The following is a 19205-nucleotide window of genomic DNA, read 5'->3' on the forward strand; positions in this document are numbered from 1 at the left end:
CTGTCATTGTCTGTTAAATCAAAAAGCTGTAAATGATGCTTACCAGAAGTAAACTGCAATAACTGGAGATTTTAAGTAACCTGATGTTCCATCAAGCCTAGTCTTTCCAGGAGATTCATGTCTTGACTTGCTGACAGCTATATTCTTTAGAACAGTGGTTCTCAACCTGTGGGCCAGGACCCCTTTGGGGGGTCGAATCATCCTTTCACAGGGGGTGCCTATTTTCGATGGTCCTAGGAACCGAGACACAAAATTTATGGTTGGGGGTCACCACAACATGAGGAACTGTATTAAAGGGTCGCACCATTGGGAAGGTTGAGAACCATTGCTTTAGAAGATTAGGCAAAGATCCAAGAGGAACACCTATCCTTGATTTGTAACATTAACAGGAGGGGAGAAATAATGAAATAATTAGACTAATGATTTCTATATCGACATATCTATATCTTATCTTTACTAAAATTTTAAAGAAGCAAGATAAAAACTAACAAAAAATTAAATATTTTTATTTTAATGAATGAATAGTGAAGAATCTAAGGGGGGAAAAGTAAACATATAAGAGATGGAAAGAGTGCTACCTCATCATGAATAGTAGCCCAGAACTGTAGAAATAGTATTAGAAAGATCAAACATTTTAAATTACCCTTTTTTTTTAAAGGACACTTAGTACTTACGTATGGATTCTGGTAGGTTGTGGACGTATTTTATGTTAAGCACAGTATAATTACCAAGCTAGTTATTTGTGGCGTGGAAAGCAGGTCTGTCAGGTAGAGAGCCAGATTGGTGTAGCAGTTAAGGAACTGCTGGACAAGGAAGTTCTTTTTTCCCCATGTAGACCCTGACAGATTTCCGGCACAGAATCAAGATTTCCTTTCCATGTTGGTGGGGAAGGACAAGCTGCTTATCATCAACCTATTGATGTTATCTGACTCTCTGCTGCAGATATCTTCTCTCATTGGGGGTGCCTGAGGGCTCAACCTCTCCTCCCTGTAAAGAATGACTGGAATAGCCTGCTTGAGAAATAAGCAGAACTATTGCAAAATTCCTCACCTTTGCAGGTGACCCAGAAAAATGTCAGGAAATGATATTGTGTGAGCTTAATGGGACAGAATTAGCAGATACCATATTTTTTGGAGTATAAGATGCACTGGAGTATAAGACAGAGCAAGGTTTTGAACAGGAAAATTAAAAAAAACATTTTTGAACTCTGCAAACCTCCCCAAAACGGGCCTGTTGTTTTTTTTTTAAAAAGGGCATGAATAGCCCTTAGGAGGCTTGTAGAGTGCTCCTGGGGGGTGTGAGTACAAAAACAAGCAAAAACCAGCCTGTTTTTTGTGAAAATGGGCCCATTTTTTGTCAAAAAAAGGGGGGGCATGGATAGCCTTTAGGAAGCTTATAGAGTGCTGCTGGGGGCTGGGCAAAAATGGGGCATTTTTGCTCACTTCTGCCCTCCCCAGCCCCTAGGAGCTGTTTGAAAGCCTTCTAAAAGCTATGCACGGCCATGTTGGTGAAGGGAGCAGAGTTTCAGGAGGCAAAAAATGCTGTATTCAGTGTATAAGATGCACCTAGATTTTCAGCCTTTTTTGAGGGAAAAAGGTGCGTCTTATACTCCAAAAAATACGGTAATCTTTTGGAGAGAGCAATTGCCACATTGGACAAATGTGGCAATTTATCACATTTGGACATGCCTGGCACAAAATGAGAGCCTTTGCCTCTTTACTTTCAGGAAAGGTCAAAAAGGGAGAGGAAGTTGGGAAAGACAATGGAAGCCCTTGGGGATTGGGGAGGGTGCAACAATTCCCTCTAAATCATATTCCAGTATTGTTGCTAGTCCACAAGGTTTCTTTAAGGTGGTATTTCAAAAGCGCACAAAGCAGGGTCATCTTTTTCTAGCTACTTTCCTCCTGTGTCTAAGCTGGAAAATACTGTAATAGAGACCCAGCAGGGGTTGGAGAGCTTCATATCAGGGCCACTGAAGGCCAGCTAGATTAGCTGAAGGAAGGATTTTCACATTGGTAAACCACTTTAAAGGTTCCACCCCACTCGTAAAATGAAAAAGTAGACATTTGGTTTGGACTGTGGTTGGAAACATCTGATATCTCTGAGCACAGTTGCAAACTCCTTCTGTAGAGAAAGTAGAAGGTGAAAGGGGAAGTACTTGAGATAAGAATAAAGTAAAATTCAGAGAAGTTTGTATCTTTGCAAATCACCAAAACATGTTCCTTTGTCAGAAACTAAATATTAAAAAAAAATAATCACAATAATTGCTACAAGTCTTTGTCATTTAGTTTTAACTCTACGGACACATTATCTCAAGAGCCATTGGAGCATAATTCATACAAACAATACATTCTCATATTTTGACATGTTTCTGTAAGTCTGTAGGATAGTGGAACATAACAAAAAGAATTCAGCATGAGGAATATTGATTTACCTTTTTCATGTCCTGAAACAAAGTAATGTATATAATAAACTAATAGATGGAAAGTTACCTAAACTAGGCAGAAACCAGAAATTTAAATCTTTTCATTTTAAAAATGTAAGTAGTGCCTGAATGAACAAAATCTTTTGCTGTCATGAAGATTCTTAATCATCCAGGTAGAATTGTCTGGAGTCATGGCAACTAGACGTATTTTCTTGTTAGTTTGAGAAGTTCACTGTTATATCCGCTTTTTCAGCCTGAACAAGTTGGTTAGGTGGATGTGAGTAGGCAGAGTGGTCCTTGGAATGTACTAACTTCTAAAATTCTTAGGGGTGTTCTCGCATCAACTTCAGGGTTTCCTCCCCAAAGTGCATGGCAATATGTCGATAAAGATTCTCAGTCATCCAGGTAGAATTGTCTGGAAGTTGAGTCATGGCAGAAGGACTTATTCTTACTCCCAAACCAACAAGCAAATACATCCAGTTGCCATGGCTCAACTTCCCAAACAAACCCTTTGTTATTTCTCTGTTCAGGATTCTTCCACCCACCCCATCATAGATAGCAATAACAATAGCACTTTGACTTATATACTGCTTTACAGTGCTTAACAGCTCTCTCTAAGAGTCAGGATATTGCCCCCAACAATCTGGTCCTCATTTTACCCACCTCAGAAGGATGGAACGCTGAGTCAACCTTGAGCCTGGTGGGATTTGAACTGCAGTCAACCATCAGTCAGCAGAAGTAGCCTGCAGTACTGCACTCTAACCACTGCACCACCGCTTAGATATTCTTTCATGCTACTGAGAAGCACTTGCTTCTTCATCAAATGGCCTGGTTCCCCCACTCATTTAAGACTCAGGTCAACTGAGAGAGAACATCATTCACAGTCACTTCACTTCTTCTTCAGTCTATCTGAGAATAAGAGAGGTGGATATTCTCCCCATAGTGTAGGCTGAAATGCTGTGCAAGCAAATGTGCTTTGGAAAGGCCAGTGGGCTTATTTGAAGGAGCTCCAAAAGTGTTAGAATTGTCAGCTCATAATGTTACTTTAAGGTGGTATTTTTAAAGTGCACTAAGCTGGTTAGCTTATTCCTATCTATTACCCTCCAGATGTGTTGGGCTGGAAGCAGAGAAGTTATAGTTGTCAACTTGTGCAGAAAAAAAACTAGTGTGGAATAGGGGTTAAGGTATTGGGCAAGAGTGAGGAGATTCGGGCCCATGTCCACATTCAGCCACAAAAGCTGCCAGGGTGACTGAGCCCAACCTATTTCACAGGGTTATTGTTGTAGGGAAAAATTGTAGAAAGCATAAGTCTAAGAAAAAAATGTGGCAGAAACCTTCCTTAGGTTTGCATCTTCACTGTTAATATAAGCTGCAGGGGAAAAAACCATTAGGTTTTATATATAACAATTACATAAAAATTAATAAATGGAAAGATTGTTACAAGATCTTTCAATTTGGCTATTAAATTATCTGCATAATAGAGGAAGGAAGTAAGGAAGTGTTTTGTTCTGAGAAACTTATTAGAAGCAGGATTATTGAAAGAAAGATTTAAATTATTACCCACAGTTCTAGAAAACTTTAGATATTTTCACAAAGTCTCTAGGCTAGCATTCCTGAATCCCACAGCATTAATCAGACCTATTCATAATAATGCAGGCTTTGTTTCTCTCTCTGCACAATTGCCAGTTCTAATCCAATCCATTAACACAATTTGTAAATTGTTCCATTCTTTTTGTCAAACATGTCCACAATTAGGCTTTTTAAACTGCCAATAAAGCTTACAAAGAACTTAGTAATAGGGCAAGTTTTACTTAATAATGAAGTGTACTTAAATGCATTATGATTCTAAGTAAAATCTCCAAATCAAATATGGGCTGCTGCCATATTACTTTAGACTCAGGCAAAACATTTTGGTTGATTGAAGCATTCCTGGACTATTAAGAAACGAAGACAAGTTTGGATAGGCATTAGATAGAAGCTGAAAGACTTTGGGCCACTCACTCTCCCTATGGGAAGGAGACAATGGCAAGCCACTACTGAGAAAACTGCAGGGACTAGTTTAGACAGTCATCAGGACTTAACGCTAACTTAAAAGGAACAAAGAAAGAAAGAAGAAAAAATAAAATTGCTGAGGAAAAACTAATATAATAGTGGTATATCCCAGGACAGCCCCTTGTCAGGCCATGCAAACTTTTTTTTATTAATTAGAAATGCTGGTTTAACTCTTTTTAATTAAAAAATGGTTTGAAGATAGCCTACCCCCTCTTCTATGTTAAAACAAACACTTACTTGTAGATAAGACAAGCTGCTTTTTTGTTGTGCAAAGCAAAAGTCTTAAATAGGATGGGACTTGAAAATGAGAAATGGTTGCTAGAGCCAGATTAGATGGGAGGGTTTTAATTATGGAAGCATATTAATAGCCTGATACAATTGGGAAGGCAATTTGAGGAAGCCATATCAAGCAGATTCTACAACATTAAATTGATGGGGAAAGGTTTCTAAAAATGACTGGAAATGTAGCTAAATGTTAAAAGGACATTATTTGAATGTTATGATATTATAGAATTAATATAATTATTAAGGCAATAAACTAATATTTTACATCGTTTGAGAATGTTTTTGCTTAATTTCAGGTTTTATGGTGCTGAAATAGTGTGTGGTTTGCAGTTTCTTCACAGTAAAGGCATTATTTATAGGTGAGTGATTTGTTGATCTTAACGAGAGCCTCATAAAATATTTTAACCATTATGCCTTACTGAGGAATTGGTGGGATCTGTGATTAATACGATGTGATATATGACACAAGGAATTGTTTCCTGTTAAAATTTTGATTCTATTCCAGAGGTGTTAAAAAGGGCAATTCAGAAAACCCTTGAGAACAATCTGTAATTATTTTCTAACATTTATCTCATTGGCAAGATGGATAAAGCTATTATTTACATTACACAAAAGAGTCTTTGTTTCACATTCTTAATTGCCAGGCACTTAGCCCCTAGACTGTAGGATTTTATCTTTACTAGAATGGCAAAGGAGATGGTTCATATTTCAGCATATATTAAATTGGACTGACCTTCTCTCAGAAGCATAATTTCAGTTTAGACTGTAGCTCTAAAAAGCAGCTTTGCTCTCAACCTGACTTAATCAGAGAAACCTTGCTCACTGGCAAAGTTAAAGAAACAGTCATGCTAGGGTCATTTTAGTTTCAAAAATAGGGTTTGGTTTTTTACATTGAGACCCTCTACTTATTCTATCATGAAAATGGCTGCTGAATTTAAGTCTGGATCGGCAGAATATGGAATTTGAAGAGCCATAACCGTTTGGATTTTTACTGGACGGTAATATATCCAGAAGTGACAGGGGCGATGTTTTTCAGTTCTTTAGAATTATTTTGTTTTCAAGATATTAAAAATGTAATATTGCTGAAATTAAAGTATTTTTCTGAGATGTTGATGGTATGAGGGTTTTACAGAGGTATGGATAGTCTGGAAGCTATTTTAAGTGGGTCAGTTATGTAAGGTGGATATTTTAGGTAAAGATTGATCATTTTAATTCTTTGATTGATTTTTTTTTCATACAGGGATCTCAAATTAGACAATGTGATGCTTGATAAAGAAGGCCATATTAAAATAGCTGACTTTGGGATGTGTAAAGAAAATGTATTTGGAGAAAACAAGGCAACAACGTTCTGTGGTACTCCAGATTATATAGCCCCTGAAGTAAGGCATGCACATGTACTCATTTGAGTATTTAGAAATTTTTCTCTGCATGGGTGTGCTATTATACTGTGTTTTCCCAAAAATAAAACAGGGTCTTATTTTCATTTAACCCTCAAAATAAGCATTTGGTCTTATTTTCAGGGAGGTCTTATTATTTTTGAGGTGCAAGAGGCGGCAAGCATGGTCACCTCATGGCTGCTGCTGTGTTGCAATATTTTCAGGGAGGGCTTATTTTCGGTGTTGGCTTATTTTAGCGCATGCGCTCAAGCCCAATTGGGCTTATTATCAAGGGGGGGGTTGGTGAAACAGAGTATATGACTTCTACTCCAGATGTAGGTGGTTGCAAGCTGCAGAGTGTTTTCATTTTTATGGTCATGGTGCATAAAATTATATCTGCTTTGAAAATATTTACAGTTGCATTCAGTTACAATAAATATGATCTGTTTTTACAAAGTCTTAGATCCATATTTCTATCCCTTTTTGTGTTTGGCAAAGTGACAGGGAAATCAGTAGCTGAGTGGTGAGCATTACATTTGAGTTGAATAAAATTTAATTTTGAAATAAGTTTATTGAAATAACACAGTTTTATTCACTGTGTTGCAGCTACAATTAGACTCAGCTAATCAGGAACTAAGTGTAACTATAGACTTCACTTAAAAGAGAAGCAAAATGCTTAGGACTTTTCTATTCAAGAGAAGAGAATGAGTCCAAATCTTGCTATAGCGTGTTTCTAGCATGTTCGTTACATTTGAATTCAGTTATCACATCAGAGGGTGGCGTTACTATTGCTGATCCTTCTATTATGAAGGGGGGTAACCCCCCACACACACACATATACATACACGCATGTATGAGGCCTTTGGCTGCATTTCATGTTTGTGTGTTTTCTTATATTTGCCACAGATCTTGCAAGGCCTCAAATATACATTTTCTGTAGACTGGTGGTCATTTGGAGTTTTGTTGTATGAGATGCTGATTGGACAATCTCCTTTCCATGGTGATGATGAAGATGAGTTATTTGAATCAATACGAGTAGATACTCCTCATTATCCACGTTGGATTACCAAAGAATCCAAGGATATTCTTGAAAAGGTATACATTGGCTAAGAGTAATATGTACTTTCTATATAGAAAAATGAAAAATATTGGGAGTATTAGAATTTAACAATCTAGTACACTAAAATAGCTGTTAATGGTACTTTTACAGAAAAATTAAGTTATCCTTCCTCCTGTCCAAATTGTGTTGATATGTAACAGCCAAATATAGGACTGAAATCTCGGTTGTTGCTCTGCTTATTGTACAATCATATGCAGTTCTGTAATCAAAGGTTGTTTAGCGATAGACATGTCCATATGATAGATGCATAGATCAATCTATTGCTATCTGCAATCTTTTTAAAGCAACTGTATGAATCTTTAAATTAAATCATATGAATCTTAAATTTACACCTAGTGCTCAACTTTCAACAATTTGTTCAGTTGCTTTTTGAAATTGTAACAGCACTGAATGATGGGACCTATGACCTGTACCTGAAGTTAGGAATGCCCCTGCAGTGACACACATAACATTTGGGCACTGACAATCAATCACAGGGACAGTGCAGTTGCTTCCTATCGCCTATCTTCTCCTCCATCTCACCTTGTTGGGTCCCTGGAGCTGTCTCCCACCTAACTCAGTCTCCAAAGCCTTGGGCCTGCTTCCAACCCCACTAGATCCCATACCCTTTGGCCTTGTCCCCCTCCCATCATACCTTGCTTATATTTTCAGATTACCTTTAGAAAGAAGAAGTGGCTGATCCACCATGCAGCCTTCCTTGAAGTGGGTGGTGTTTGGGGAGTGGCTGCAATTCTCAAATTGTAAGAATTTCAGCAGCTTCCAAAATGGCATTTTTTCCAGGATATGGATACTTCACAGCCACTGAATAGGAAGACTGCATGGCTGATTAGCCATTTCTCTTTCTCAAAGTGATCTCAGAGATTGGGAAAGAAGTGGCTAATCCACCACAAGGCCTTCCTACACAGAAGTTGGGTGGTGCTGTCCTTGAAGTGGATGCCATTTTGGAGGAAGGACTGTTGGCCAAGTGTGACTTCTGGATAAGTGCTAGACCCCGTGACACAGAGCCATTTGATTTATGATTTAATTTGAATGTTTCTATTTAAAAGATTTCTCTATGTGATTGATTTCAAGAGAAAGAACAAAGGGGGGAAATCACACCTTCCCTTTTATAGTTTGCATAATAAAAAAGTACTAAAGAATATTTTGATTGGGTAAGGAAAAGTCACCTGTCCAGTTACATCAGAATAATTAATAATATGTGATCAGTTAGGATTGAAAAAAGCATTGTATTCTGAATAAAATAAAATAAAAATAATAAAAATAAAGGAAACATTCACAAGAGAAAAACATCTGAATGGATATGGCTCAGATATATTCTCAGCACTTTCCAATGCTGGGTTTGAAAAATTATTTTCTTCCTGGAGGCTTGAGAAGAGCTGAAAACAATAATACGTTACCTACGTTGTATGAAGGGTTTTCCTGCCTGTCCTGGTTTCTAAAAGGGAGGGTTTTCTTGAAGATTAAAGCTTATGTCAAATTATTAGCAATACATTTGAAAAAAATACAAAAAAAAAACATGTTAGTTAGCCAGTGCAACAGTACTACAAAACCTTTATTGAAAATATTACAAGATCCATTGTATATGGTCTTCAGGACCAAGGCATGACTAATGAAGTGGGAAGCAGAGCACAGGGTACTTTACCTGGTAAGGACTTGGGAGGCCTGGATCAAGCTGCATGTGAATGGGGGAGATACTATGTGGACCTGGGCATGCACTAGGCCTTCCTGAGCTTCTCTATCCCATGGGGCACTCTATGCTTTGCTTGACTCGCACAGTTACTTAACAACTGCAATGGGGAGAGTTGGGTTTGTGGTTATTAAGCAAGGCGATCATGTACACATCTCGGTTAATGACTGCCAGAATTTGGAACCCAAATTAGAGGTAATCCTTGATTTATGACCATAATTGAACCCAGAATTAACGCCGTAAGTTCTGGCAGTCATTAACCGAGATGTGTACATGATTGCCTTGCTTAATAACCACAAATCCCACTCTCCCCATTGCAGTTGTTAAGTAACTGTGCGAGTCAAGCAAAGCATAGAGTGCCCCATGGGACAGAGGGTTCCACCACAAAACCGCGGTCGACTAAAGCGCGCTCGATGAAACCGCGTACCTGACGTCATCACAGCGCGACAAAAAAAGCACGCTGTGAGCGCTAAAACTAAAATTAACCCCTAAACCTAACCCCCGAAACCTAACCCTAAACCTAACCCTTAACCTAAACCTAACCCTTAACCTAACGCTAACCCTTAACCTAACCCTAAACCTAACCCTAACGCTTAACCTAACCCTAAACCTAACCCTTAACCTAACCCTAAACCTAACCCTTACCTTAACGTGAATCGGCTTGCTTTCAAAGCGCTTTTTAAAGCGCCCTTTTTTCTCCGCGGTCGCTGTTGTCGCGCTGCTGATGACGTCAGCGACGCGCTTTAATCTGGCACGCTTTAGTGGACCGCGGTTTTGTCGTGCCACGCTAATTTGTTGTTTCAAATGCAAGGACATCATTGCAAACCTGGAGAAGTACAAAGTCTGTAAGGGGCCTGATTTCTGTTTTCCATTCTAATAAGTTCACTTTAAAAATGTGGACCAAACAAATTCGTCCAAGCCCTAATCAGCCTTTCTTCTTGGCCAAAAGATTTACATAAAACAGGATGCACCATCTCTCAGCAACAGAATAAGTGACTCTATTGAGATGAGTAAATGAGAAAGCATTTCTTATATCTAATTTCCCTTTCCAGAATCCATATAGGAACTAACAGTAACTAAAATTAGAGGCTTCAGCTCTGTAGATTGCTGGCTGCTAGTTTCAGTAATTTACCTAAATTGAAGCGGGGGAAATCCCTAAACTATAATTCCCAGAACTGGCAGCCAGAATGATGAGGGATGCTGAATTTGGCAGCTTCTGGAAAAACACAGGTTCTCTACCCTTGGTCAAAATAGCTATTAAAAATATATTCTTTTCCACCCCAGAATTACAGTTTGTCTCCGTAACCAAATTAATAATATTTTTATATGTTGTAGCTATTTGAAAGAGATTCAACAAAGAGATTGGGAATAACTGGAAACATCAGAGATCACCATTTTTTCAAAGCAATTAATTGGACAACACTGGAAAAGAGAGAGATGGAACCTCCTTTCAAACCAAAAGTGGTATGTAGCTTTAACTTCTGTTCCACGCACTCGAAAGCATGGAATTGTGATGCTTGCATCCTTTGTCTTCTGTTCATTGAAGCTAGATCTAAAGGCACAATACATGGAATCCCTTAATAGAACAAGTAAATTTTTCTCTTTTCCATCTCACTTGTGCATATACAGGTGATTTATGGCCACAATTGACCCTGGAATTTGGGATCATAAGTGGTTGCAGTTGTAAGTTAAATCACCACATACCATATTTTTCGGAGTATAAGACGCACAGGAGTACAACACGCACCAAGATTTTGAAGAGGCAAATAAAAAAAAGGTTTTGCACTCTGCAGACCTCCCCAAAACAGCCCGTTTTTCACAAAAATGGGCCCATTTTTTGTCAAAAAAAAGGACACGCATAGCCTTTAGGAGGCTTGTAGAGTGCTGCTGGGGGGGGGTCTGCCCCCCCCCCCAAAAAAATGAGCAAAAAATGGCCCATTTTTCACAAAAGCGGGCCCGTTTTTGTAAAAAAAAGGCATGTGTAGCCTTTAGTAGGCTTATAGAATGCTCCTCGGGCTGGGGGGGTGGCAAAAATCAATCTGTTTTTCACTCATTCTTGCGCTCCCCAGCCCCAGCCCCATTTTTGCAATGAGACTGGGTTTCAGGAGGCCAAAAATGCTGTATTCAGTGAATAAGACGCACCCAGACTTTCACCCTCTTTTTTGAGGGAAAAAGGTGCGTCTTATAATCTGAAAAATATGGTAACTAGGCTTGATTTTACGATCATTTTTATGATGGTTGTTAAGCGACTCACAATAGCTTTTAAGAAAATCATGAGGTTGTAGGTACAAACCCAGTTATTGCATAAGTATGTTTTGGTATTTTAGCACAAATGTGATCTTGTGACCAGGGGATGCTGTAACTGGTTATAAATGCAAGTCAGCTGCCAAATGCCTGAAATGTAAATTATGTGACTGTGGGGGTGATGCTACAGTCATAAATTCCAGGACTTTTTACAAATTCATTGTAGTTTTGAATGGTCTTTAAGAGACCAGTTGTAAGTTGATAATTTACCTGTAACTACCGTATTTTTTGGAGTGTAAGATGCATTGGAGTATAAGATGCAGCAAGGTTTTGAAGAGGAAAATTTAAAAAAAGTTTTTGTACTCTGCAACCTCCCAAAAATGGCCCGTTTTTCGTCAAAACGGGCCCACTTTTTTTCAAAATAAGGGCATGAATAGTCCTTAGGAAGTTTATAAAATGCTGGGGGGGGGGGGAATGGGCCGTTTTTCGCTCATTTCTGCCCTCCCCAGTCCCCAGGAGCTTTCTGAAACCTAAAAGTTATGCATGGCCATTTTGGTGAAGGAGCGGAGTTTTGGGAGGCAAAAAATGCTGTATTCAGTGTATAAGATGCATCCAGATTTTCAGCCTCTTTTTTGAGGGAAAAAGGTGTGTCTTATACTCCAAAAATATGGTAATAGTAACATAATAGTATTTAATTTGCATATTCTTTAAAAACTAATTTTTAGTTTGAAATATTTCCAGCATTTTAAAAAATATCAAAAAACCCTGAACAATGTGAAATTCAGTAAATAACCATGTTTTGAGCGTTATATTTGTCACATAATTAGGCATCAGTTAATGCTAGTTTGTAGTCAATTCTTCAAACATTCCTGGCCTACCCATTTTTTTTCAGCTTCCCCAAAGTCTATAAAATAGGTTGATGTAAATTGTTCATGGCCACTCAGCAGAATGGCCAAAGAGTTGTTTTGGGCAGAAAGACCATCAGCAATTGACACTCCATGGATTTGAGGCCCTGCCACTTAGCAGAATGGCCAAAGACTTGGCAGTGTAGGTCATTTCAGCTATTTTTAATTGCTTCTGTTCTTCTTTACAGAAATCAGCAAGTGACTATAACAACTTTGACAGAGAATTTTTGAGTGAGAAACCTCGATTATCCCACAGCGACAAAAACCTAATAGATTCTATGGATCAGTCTGCATTTGCTGGTTTTTCATTTATCAACCCTAAATTTGAGCAAATTCTGGAGAAATAATTAAGTAATCGAATTCTGGGGAACAGCCCTAATGAAAGCTTTCCAGCTCTTCATATGGAATATGAAAGACATTCACCTCGTTGTGACCAACTGTGTAGTAATTAATGCTTCTGCTAATTCTTTAGCAACTGGCAGAAACCTTGTGTTGTAAAACTGAAGTATCCTTGTGAATTATGTGCATATGATTTTCTTTGCAACCGGGAAAGTGTAGATGTATGTGTGTTATTATTTGAATGTAGTTATTTCTTTGGACAATGTGTGTTGCAGGTGTGCTTTATTTTGCTTAAGAGGGGAGATATTGATTATGAAGATAGTGTTTAAATACAGTGACACATTAACACATTAACATATTAATTCTCATCAAGCAAAATGGCATGACAATCTATTCAATGAAATCTGGGTTTCAAATATTGGTATTTTTAATAAATGCCATCGGTTAATACTACTTCCTGTAACATGTATCCTTCCTTAAAATTTTATTTTCTTTTGGTTCCTGGATAAAAATATTAAAATCATGAGATAGAAGAATTTCTAAATGCCCTTTTCTACTTTGCTTCCACAATATATAATTGTGTTCATTGATTAGAATAAAGTGTTTGGTGGCACCTTAAAAATACACACCTGCCATTGTGTATTATCCACACTCTGGATAACCAAGAGTACCACAAAGTATACATACTTGATAATTTTAATGCTTTGCAAGACTAAACTTGCATGTACAATCTTAAATTCACATGATGGAAGAAATCCTATAAAACAGTCGAAGTTACCTCTGAGTAAACAAATATATGCACCCTTTTCCAAAGATACAGAATGAAAGATAATGGGGCAAAGAAAATAAGCTTGGCAAATGCACCTTGAGTTGATTTGAGAACAATTGAAGTATTATTTTGATTTTGGAAAAAAAGAAATGAGCAACCCCAAAGCACACAAGTGAGTTTTGCAGGTGCATTTTAGCAACAAAAAATGGAAATAAATATATTAAGCTTCTAAGAGGCAAAATGTATATTTCTTGGAAACACCTTACAGTATGCAGAGACTGAACAAGTTTAGACTCATGAATACTTTGATGTCATTGGACATGATCTATAGATAGCACCTACCAATTGTCCATTAGGTTGTCCATTAGTGTAGGCCAATATAAGTTGCGTCATCATTTAAGAACCTTTGGTGAAATTGTTATCTGGTTTCTATAGGAATATTTAAATGTGCAGTTTGTTATGAGAAGGCTATTTTTTACTTTATAACAAAATGTTTTTAATAGAGACAATGGTAACGTATAGAACAGTTGAAACTTGAAGACTGAAAATTTTCTTATTCTTGAAAGACTTGATGACACTTAAAATGTAAATAAATATGTTCTGTTGTTCTCCCACCTGATTTTTACGTCTTGTATCTAAATTACTGTCAACTTTTCAAACATATATATTATATAGCTTAGCACCCAAGCACCGTAACTGTTCAATAAGCTAGAAAAGTAGCGGAATGATATAAAAAAGGAAAGTCCTCTTTGTGGAAAGCTATGCAACATACAACAATCTTGATGCATCAACTTTTCATCAATGGCTTAATCAGCACAGCTTACTCCATTGACACAAATATCTGGCTAATTTCACAAGTTTTGATTTTGTCATTTTCGAGAAGATTAAAAACATGAACCCAGCTGAATTCTAAGGTGTCCCAAATGGTATTGTAAAACCATCAAATTTGAACTCGTAAATAAAATGCAAAACATTCTACTTTATGAAGTCACAAACATGGAAGCTTTAGAATTGGCTGATATGTAATGGTGTTACATGGGGCTAAGCAATGGGACTCTAGCTTAGTTAACCTGGCACAAATCAATGTGAGAATGACAACTATGAAGCTACTGCTATTTAAAAAATATATAGCTTGACTGCTAGTGCTGCAGTTAAAAGCAAAATATTAATATATTGCTTACTGGAATAGAAACTTTTTCTAATTAGCACCATCGATGCATCAGAAACACAGAAGTGTAAAGGGTAGAATATTGCCAATCTTCAGCTACAGCTTTGTGCATCTATTTTACTAGAGATTTCAAATTTAGATTCACTATCTAAATGCAAATGTTATTTGCAGCATTTACTGTGTAAAAGCTGAATCAGCAGATGAAGTTATTAAAAATAGTGATTTTGTGTAAACAAACCAAACTGTCTCTATACATTAATAAAACATTACTATACGCTACTTGGTCAAACTGAAACTAGCTTAATACTATTAGAAATCTAGAAAAATGTTTTAATGTGTGCAAAGAGAGCAGCATGCTTCACTACATGTGCTTTGATGCAACTTTGGATATTTAAAAGCAAGGACTGAAGAATTCAGAGACCAACTGCATAGATTCAACAAAATCGGGATGTGAGAGGGCAATCAGGATGTGATATCTGCCATTTCAAGTTCACCAGGATTGTTTGGGCTAATCTGGCTGGCTGTAAGGTGTTCCCTTTCCTTACAGCTTCCTATGCATCCTTCCTAAATCTGTGCAGTTGGTGGAAGGGACAAGCATCCCAGAAAGGAGTCTACTGATGATCTCTCAAGGGTGTACAGTAAGTCCCCTGCTAGAATCGCCAAACAAACTCCAAGGAATAACCTTACAGAGCAGGTGAAGCTTGTTAAGTCACAGGCAACCTTGTATACCTTGCTTATTATATCCATCACAAAGAGCAGTCTCGGTAATACTGCACAAATCAGTGGGATCCAAAGCTGCTGAATACAACAGGCATTAGCAGAACCACAACTACTATTAGAAAGGACAAAGTCACAATCTCAAGCACATTCCATACATTTTTTCGTTGTCTTTAAAGTCAGCAGAAGCATTTTTACAACTCATTTTGATAATGAGATGAAACTTCATTTATATTTATATAATTACAGTAAATTCTGCAGGTTTAAAAATTGAATTCCACAAGAATTGCTCATACATGACGTAAAACTTTTGAGTCTTTAAAGTAAGCCGGCAGGTTTCTTTTCATTCATTTATTTTAAAATAGAGTATTTTATATAAATATAGCAACGTAGTATATCATCAAAATGTGCATTCTTGGAGAGACTTTTTAGAAACATTTATTTGATGATTTAAGGTGGTGATCTTAAATATAGTAGCAAAATTCAACTTACAAATAAAGAAATTAAAATGCACTTTAATTTAGAACTGATATTTTATTCTTTTGGAGAAAGATTTAACACATCTCTTATAGAAAGTAATAAATTGCCCAACTATAGTTGAAAAATCTGCATTAAATAAATGAACAATCATATCTGAATTAAAATTTAATTCAAAATCATATGAACCCACCATACAAATTGAGAAAAAAATAATGTTTATAACATTCTCATTTCCATATTATTTCTATAAGCTATTTCACACATTAAGCAAATGCCAATAATAGCTTCTTGTTTAAGAGTCACATGTTTCTATAATTCATTTTTTATTCTTAAAAAAAGGTAATAAGTCCTGTGAAACAAAATATTCAGCAGGTATTCTGGAGTGGTTACAAGTTTATCTACTAGAAACTGATAGTGAACAATTTTTATGATTGATAGTTTTTGGACTTATTTACTTGGAAGGTAGTGCAACTAATTTCAAGAGGCTCACTTCCAAAGTGTTTTTTAAAATCACAGCTTGTTAAATCAGAATCAACAACTTCTTAGTCTTTTCAAGTATCAACATAAATTTATAATTTGTATTGCATACAATTATTTTTTTCAGTTATATGGCCTTTTCTCTGAATAGAAGAAACCAAAGTTAACAAGGTACATTTATATATAACCTATAAAAATATCTACTATACATTAAATACTTAGCCACCGAGTTGTACACACTAAAAAAATATTGAGATATGCAAACAAATATTTCTCTTCAATAAAGGGAATCTGTGAAGCATTGATACATTTTCAATGAAGGATAGTCTATTGCCTTCATTTAGAAATAAGTAAAATGATATTTTCGACAAAATTCAAAACAGATTTATACATTCACACATTTTTCTTCTGGATAACCCTAAACCTTTAGAGAAATTAACCTCCAATACCCCACATCCAGAGAAGTTCAAAAAGTATGATGATAAAACAACTGCTGAATAAGAGAGAGACCTATTAAAATACAATGGTGATTTTCCTGGTCTCTTCTAGTACCGTAGAGGCAGTCTTCAATTTATGACAGCAATTGGGACTGCTTAGTGATGGCAGTTCTGGCAGCCTAAGTTGTTGTTAAGTAAGGACCTCACATGACTTCCTCACAAACTTGCCACCTTCTGTAATATTTGTGGGAAGCTGGCAGGGAGTGTCTAAATTTGTGGTCTTGTGACAGAAGGAGCAGTGCAACGACTGGATCTCTAAGGCCCTGTTGTAAGAACCACTTGTTAAACATTGTCACAGGTTTCAAACTGTTGCTAAATGTAAGCCAAGACTGCTCATATTTACCCAAACAGAAGGCAACCCATCCCCACGAAGGGGGGGAAGTGGGGGAAGCAAATGCATTATATTATGGGAAGGAAGCCTATGGTTGCCACTCCAGATGAAACCAATCCTGGACATTTCCACACCTCTTCTATATTTATGGCATCACTTGTGTATGTTAGGCATCCATGCAGCTGTGCTTATGTATCTTCTAAAAATGAAATCTTAATAAAGACAGGACCAGAACAAACATTATTAACCAATTCCCTGTGTGCACGTCAATCATTCTTTCACATATAAGTCAGTCTTACACAGAGAAATATGTATGAATACATACACCTCCCTCCTTCCTTCCTTCTAATGAAAGTGGGGAAAGGGGGAAGCAACTGAGTTTTGGGATGACTTCCCTGGAAAATAAAAACAAGAAAACAAGTGAGAGGTATATTTGGATGGGAATCAAAGACAGAAAGAAGCCTTGTTTAGGCATTACAGAAAAGCAGTCTCTCCCATTTTCTCTGTTATTTTCAACAGTATCTTTCCACTAAATGACTGAATTTGAGGTGGGGTGGGGGAGTGTTTCTTCCAGCCAGGTAAACACAGTAAATGATTATCTACCTGAATAAATACTTTACAATGCAACATTCATTTTATGATAAAATACAGCTCAAGTGCTTTTTACATGTTATTTAATAATTTCTATTGTATTACCACCGTTTTATCTTTCTGATGTAAGCTTGACTTTCTGGCTTATTTCTGCATGGCCACAACATACATGATAGCACCAATGACAGGAAAATAAAAAGAAACAATCTGACCCTCATTTGCAAAGCTAACACAGTACATTGCCACCAAGATAGTATGGTTCAATAAGGTATCTATATATAGTGGTTTTTTTAAAAACACTTCCAACTGGTGAGGACAAAACTATTTTTGTTTCAACGACTTACAGGTATCTAATCCGCTGTTTGATTTCTATCACATAAACAACGACATTATATAATGATTTAATACAAATATATACATGACTTAACATGCAAACTCAAAGAAGAATTGCTTCTGTACAAATTCCATTCAAAAGCAGGATGTTAAAATTCTGCAAATTAACTTGCATTCTTCTGTGCATCTTTCGGAATCCAACTACAGGAGCAGTTATCCCATCTTTCTTATGCTTTCCTCTCAAGTCATATCGGAGGAAAAGCAGTATAGATGCTAATACCTAAAGATAATGATGATGATGATGACTGTGACAGGGCAAAAGGATGTGCTGGTTCTCTTTTGTGAAAGAACTCAAAAATGCTAAATCAGGGCTTAGCAACAAAGCTCTTGCAAACATCTCAGTGTCCACACACCCAATTAATGTTTTAAAAGCATAGAAAATTTAAAAAGGCAGAAATCGTGTGCCATTTTCCAAATCTTCCGCATTTTTAAATTCTTGCATGAATGTCTCAGGCAAGGACACTGATATCTGAGAAAGTTTCAGTCAAGAATGGGTTAAGCTGAATGAAATCTTGTAAGATTTGATGGTCCTGCAAAGTCTTAAAAGACAATTTTAAAAACTGTCATGGTTGTTTACATTGGGAAGGAAACCTTCTTCTATTACCTGAACTTGTTAATGGTATTCAGTGCTTGACATCCGCTAGCTCCTCTAGTAAAAAAATATCTTCCAACTTAACTATGCCTACATTTTAAATGAAAAATGGAGGGGCATGATAGTTATCTACCCCCAACCCCACCGCAAAAAAACTACTCAAAACAAGTTGCCGTGTTTTCCCGAAAATAAGACAGGGTCTTATTTTCTTTTGACCCCCCCCCCCAAAAGAAGCACTTGACTTTATTTTCATGGAGGTCTTATTATTTTTGAGGTGCAGGAGGCAGTGAGGGTGGTCACCTCATGGCTGCAGCTGTGTTGCAATCTTTTTTGGGGAGGGCTTATTTTCAGGGGGGCTCGTTTTAGCACATGCGCTCAAAAGCCCAATTGGGCTTATTATCCGGGGAGGTCTTATTCTCTGGGAAATAGGTTAGTACTTTATCTTTGGTTTAAGGAAAAGGAAGAAGTGCATCAATACTATGAACTTAAGTCAGATTAAGTGTTTCACAAAACTGGTGGTGGTCCCCAACTTTTCCGGCTTTATGGACTGGCAGCTGCGGGCAAGAAAGGAGAGTGTAGCAGCTGAGTGCACTTGCACAAATGGGTGTTTTGTGCATGAGTATGCAAGACTGCAACGCACAAGTGGAGCTGTGCACGCTCACCCACTACTTGTGCAGCCCAGTTCCAAATGGGTCATGACCCAGTATCCTGTGGTCCAAGGATTGGGAGCCATGTATAAAATAGTGCTTATGGAAAT

General features: G+C 37.2%; 1 protein-coding gene across 1 annotated transcript in view; it reads left to right on the plus strand.

Moving 5' to 3' along the window:
- The window catches only part of PRKCD (protein kinase C delta), a 60179-nt gene extending 46363 nt beyond the window's left edge, over positions 1-13816 (plus strand). Inside the window, 5 exon segments of the mRNA XM_032238881.1 lie at positions 5059-5121; positions 6003-6141; positions 7045-7233; positions 10281-10409; positions 12283-13816. Coding sequence (XP_032094772.1) covers positions 5059-5121; positions 6003-6141; positions 7045-7233; positions 10281-10409; positions 12283-12441 — 679 coding nt within the window. The 3' untranslated portion in view covers positions 12442-13816.
- The last annotated feature ends 5389 nt before the right edge of the window (positions 13817-19205 follow it).

Source organism: Thamnophis elegans, chromosome 2, assembly GCF_009769535.1.
Source record: "Thamnophis elegans isolate rThaEle1 chromosome 2, rThaEle1.pri, whole genome shotgun sequence".
Classification (NCBI taxonomy): Eukaryota; Metazoa; Chordata; class Lepidosauria; order Squamata; family Colubridae; genus Thamnophis; species Thamnophis elegans.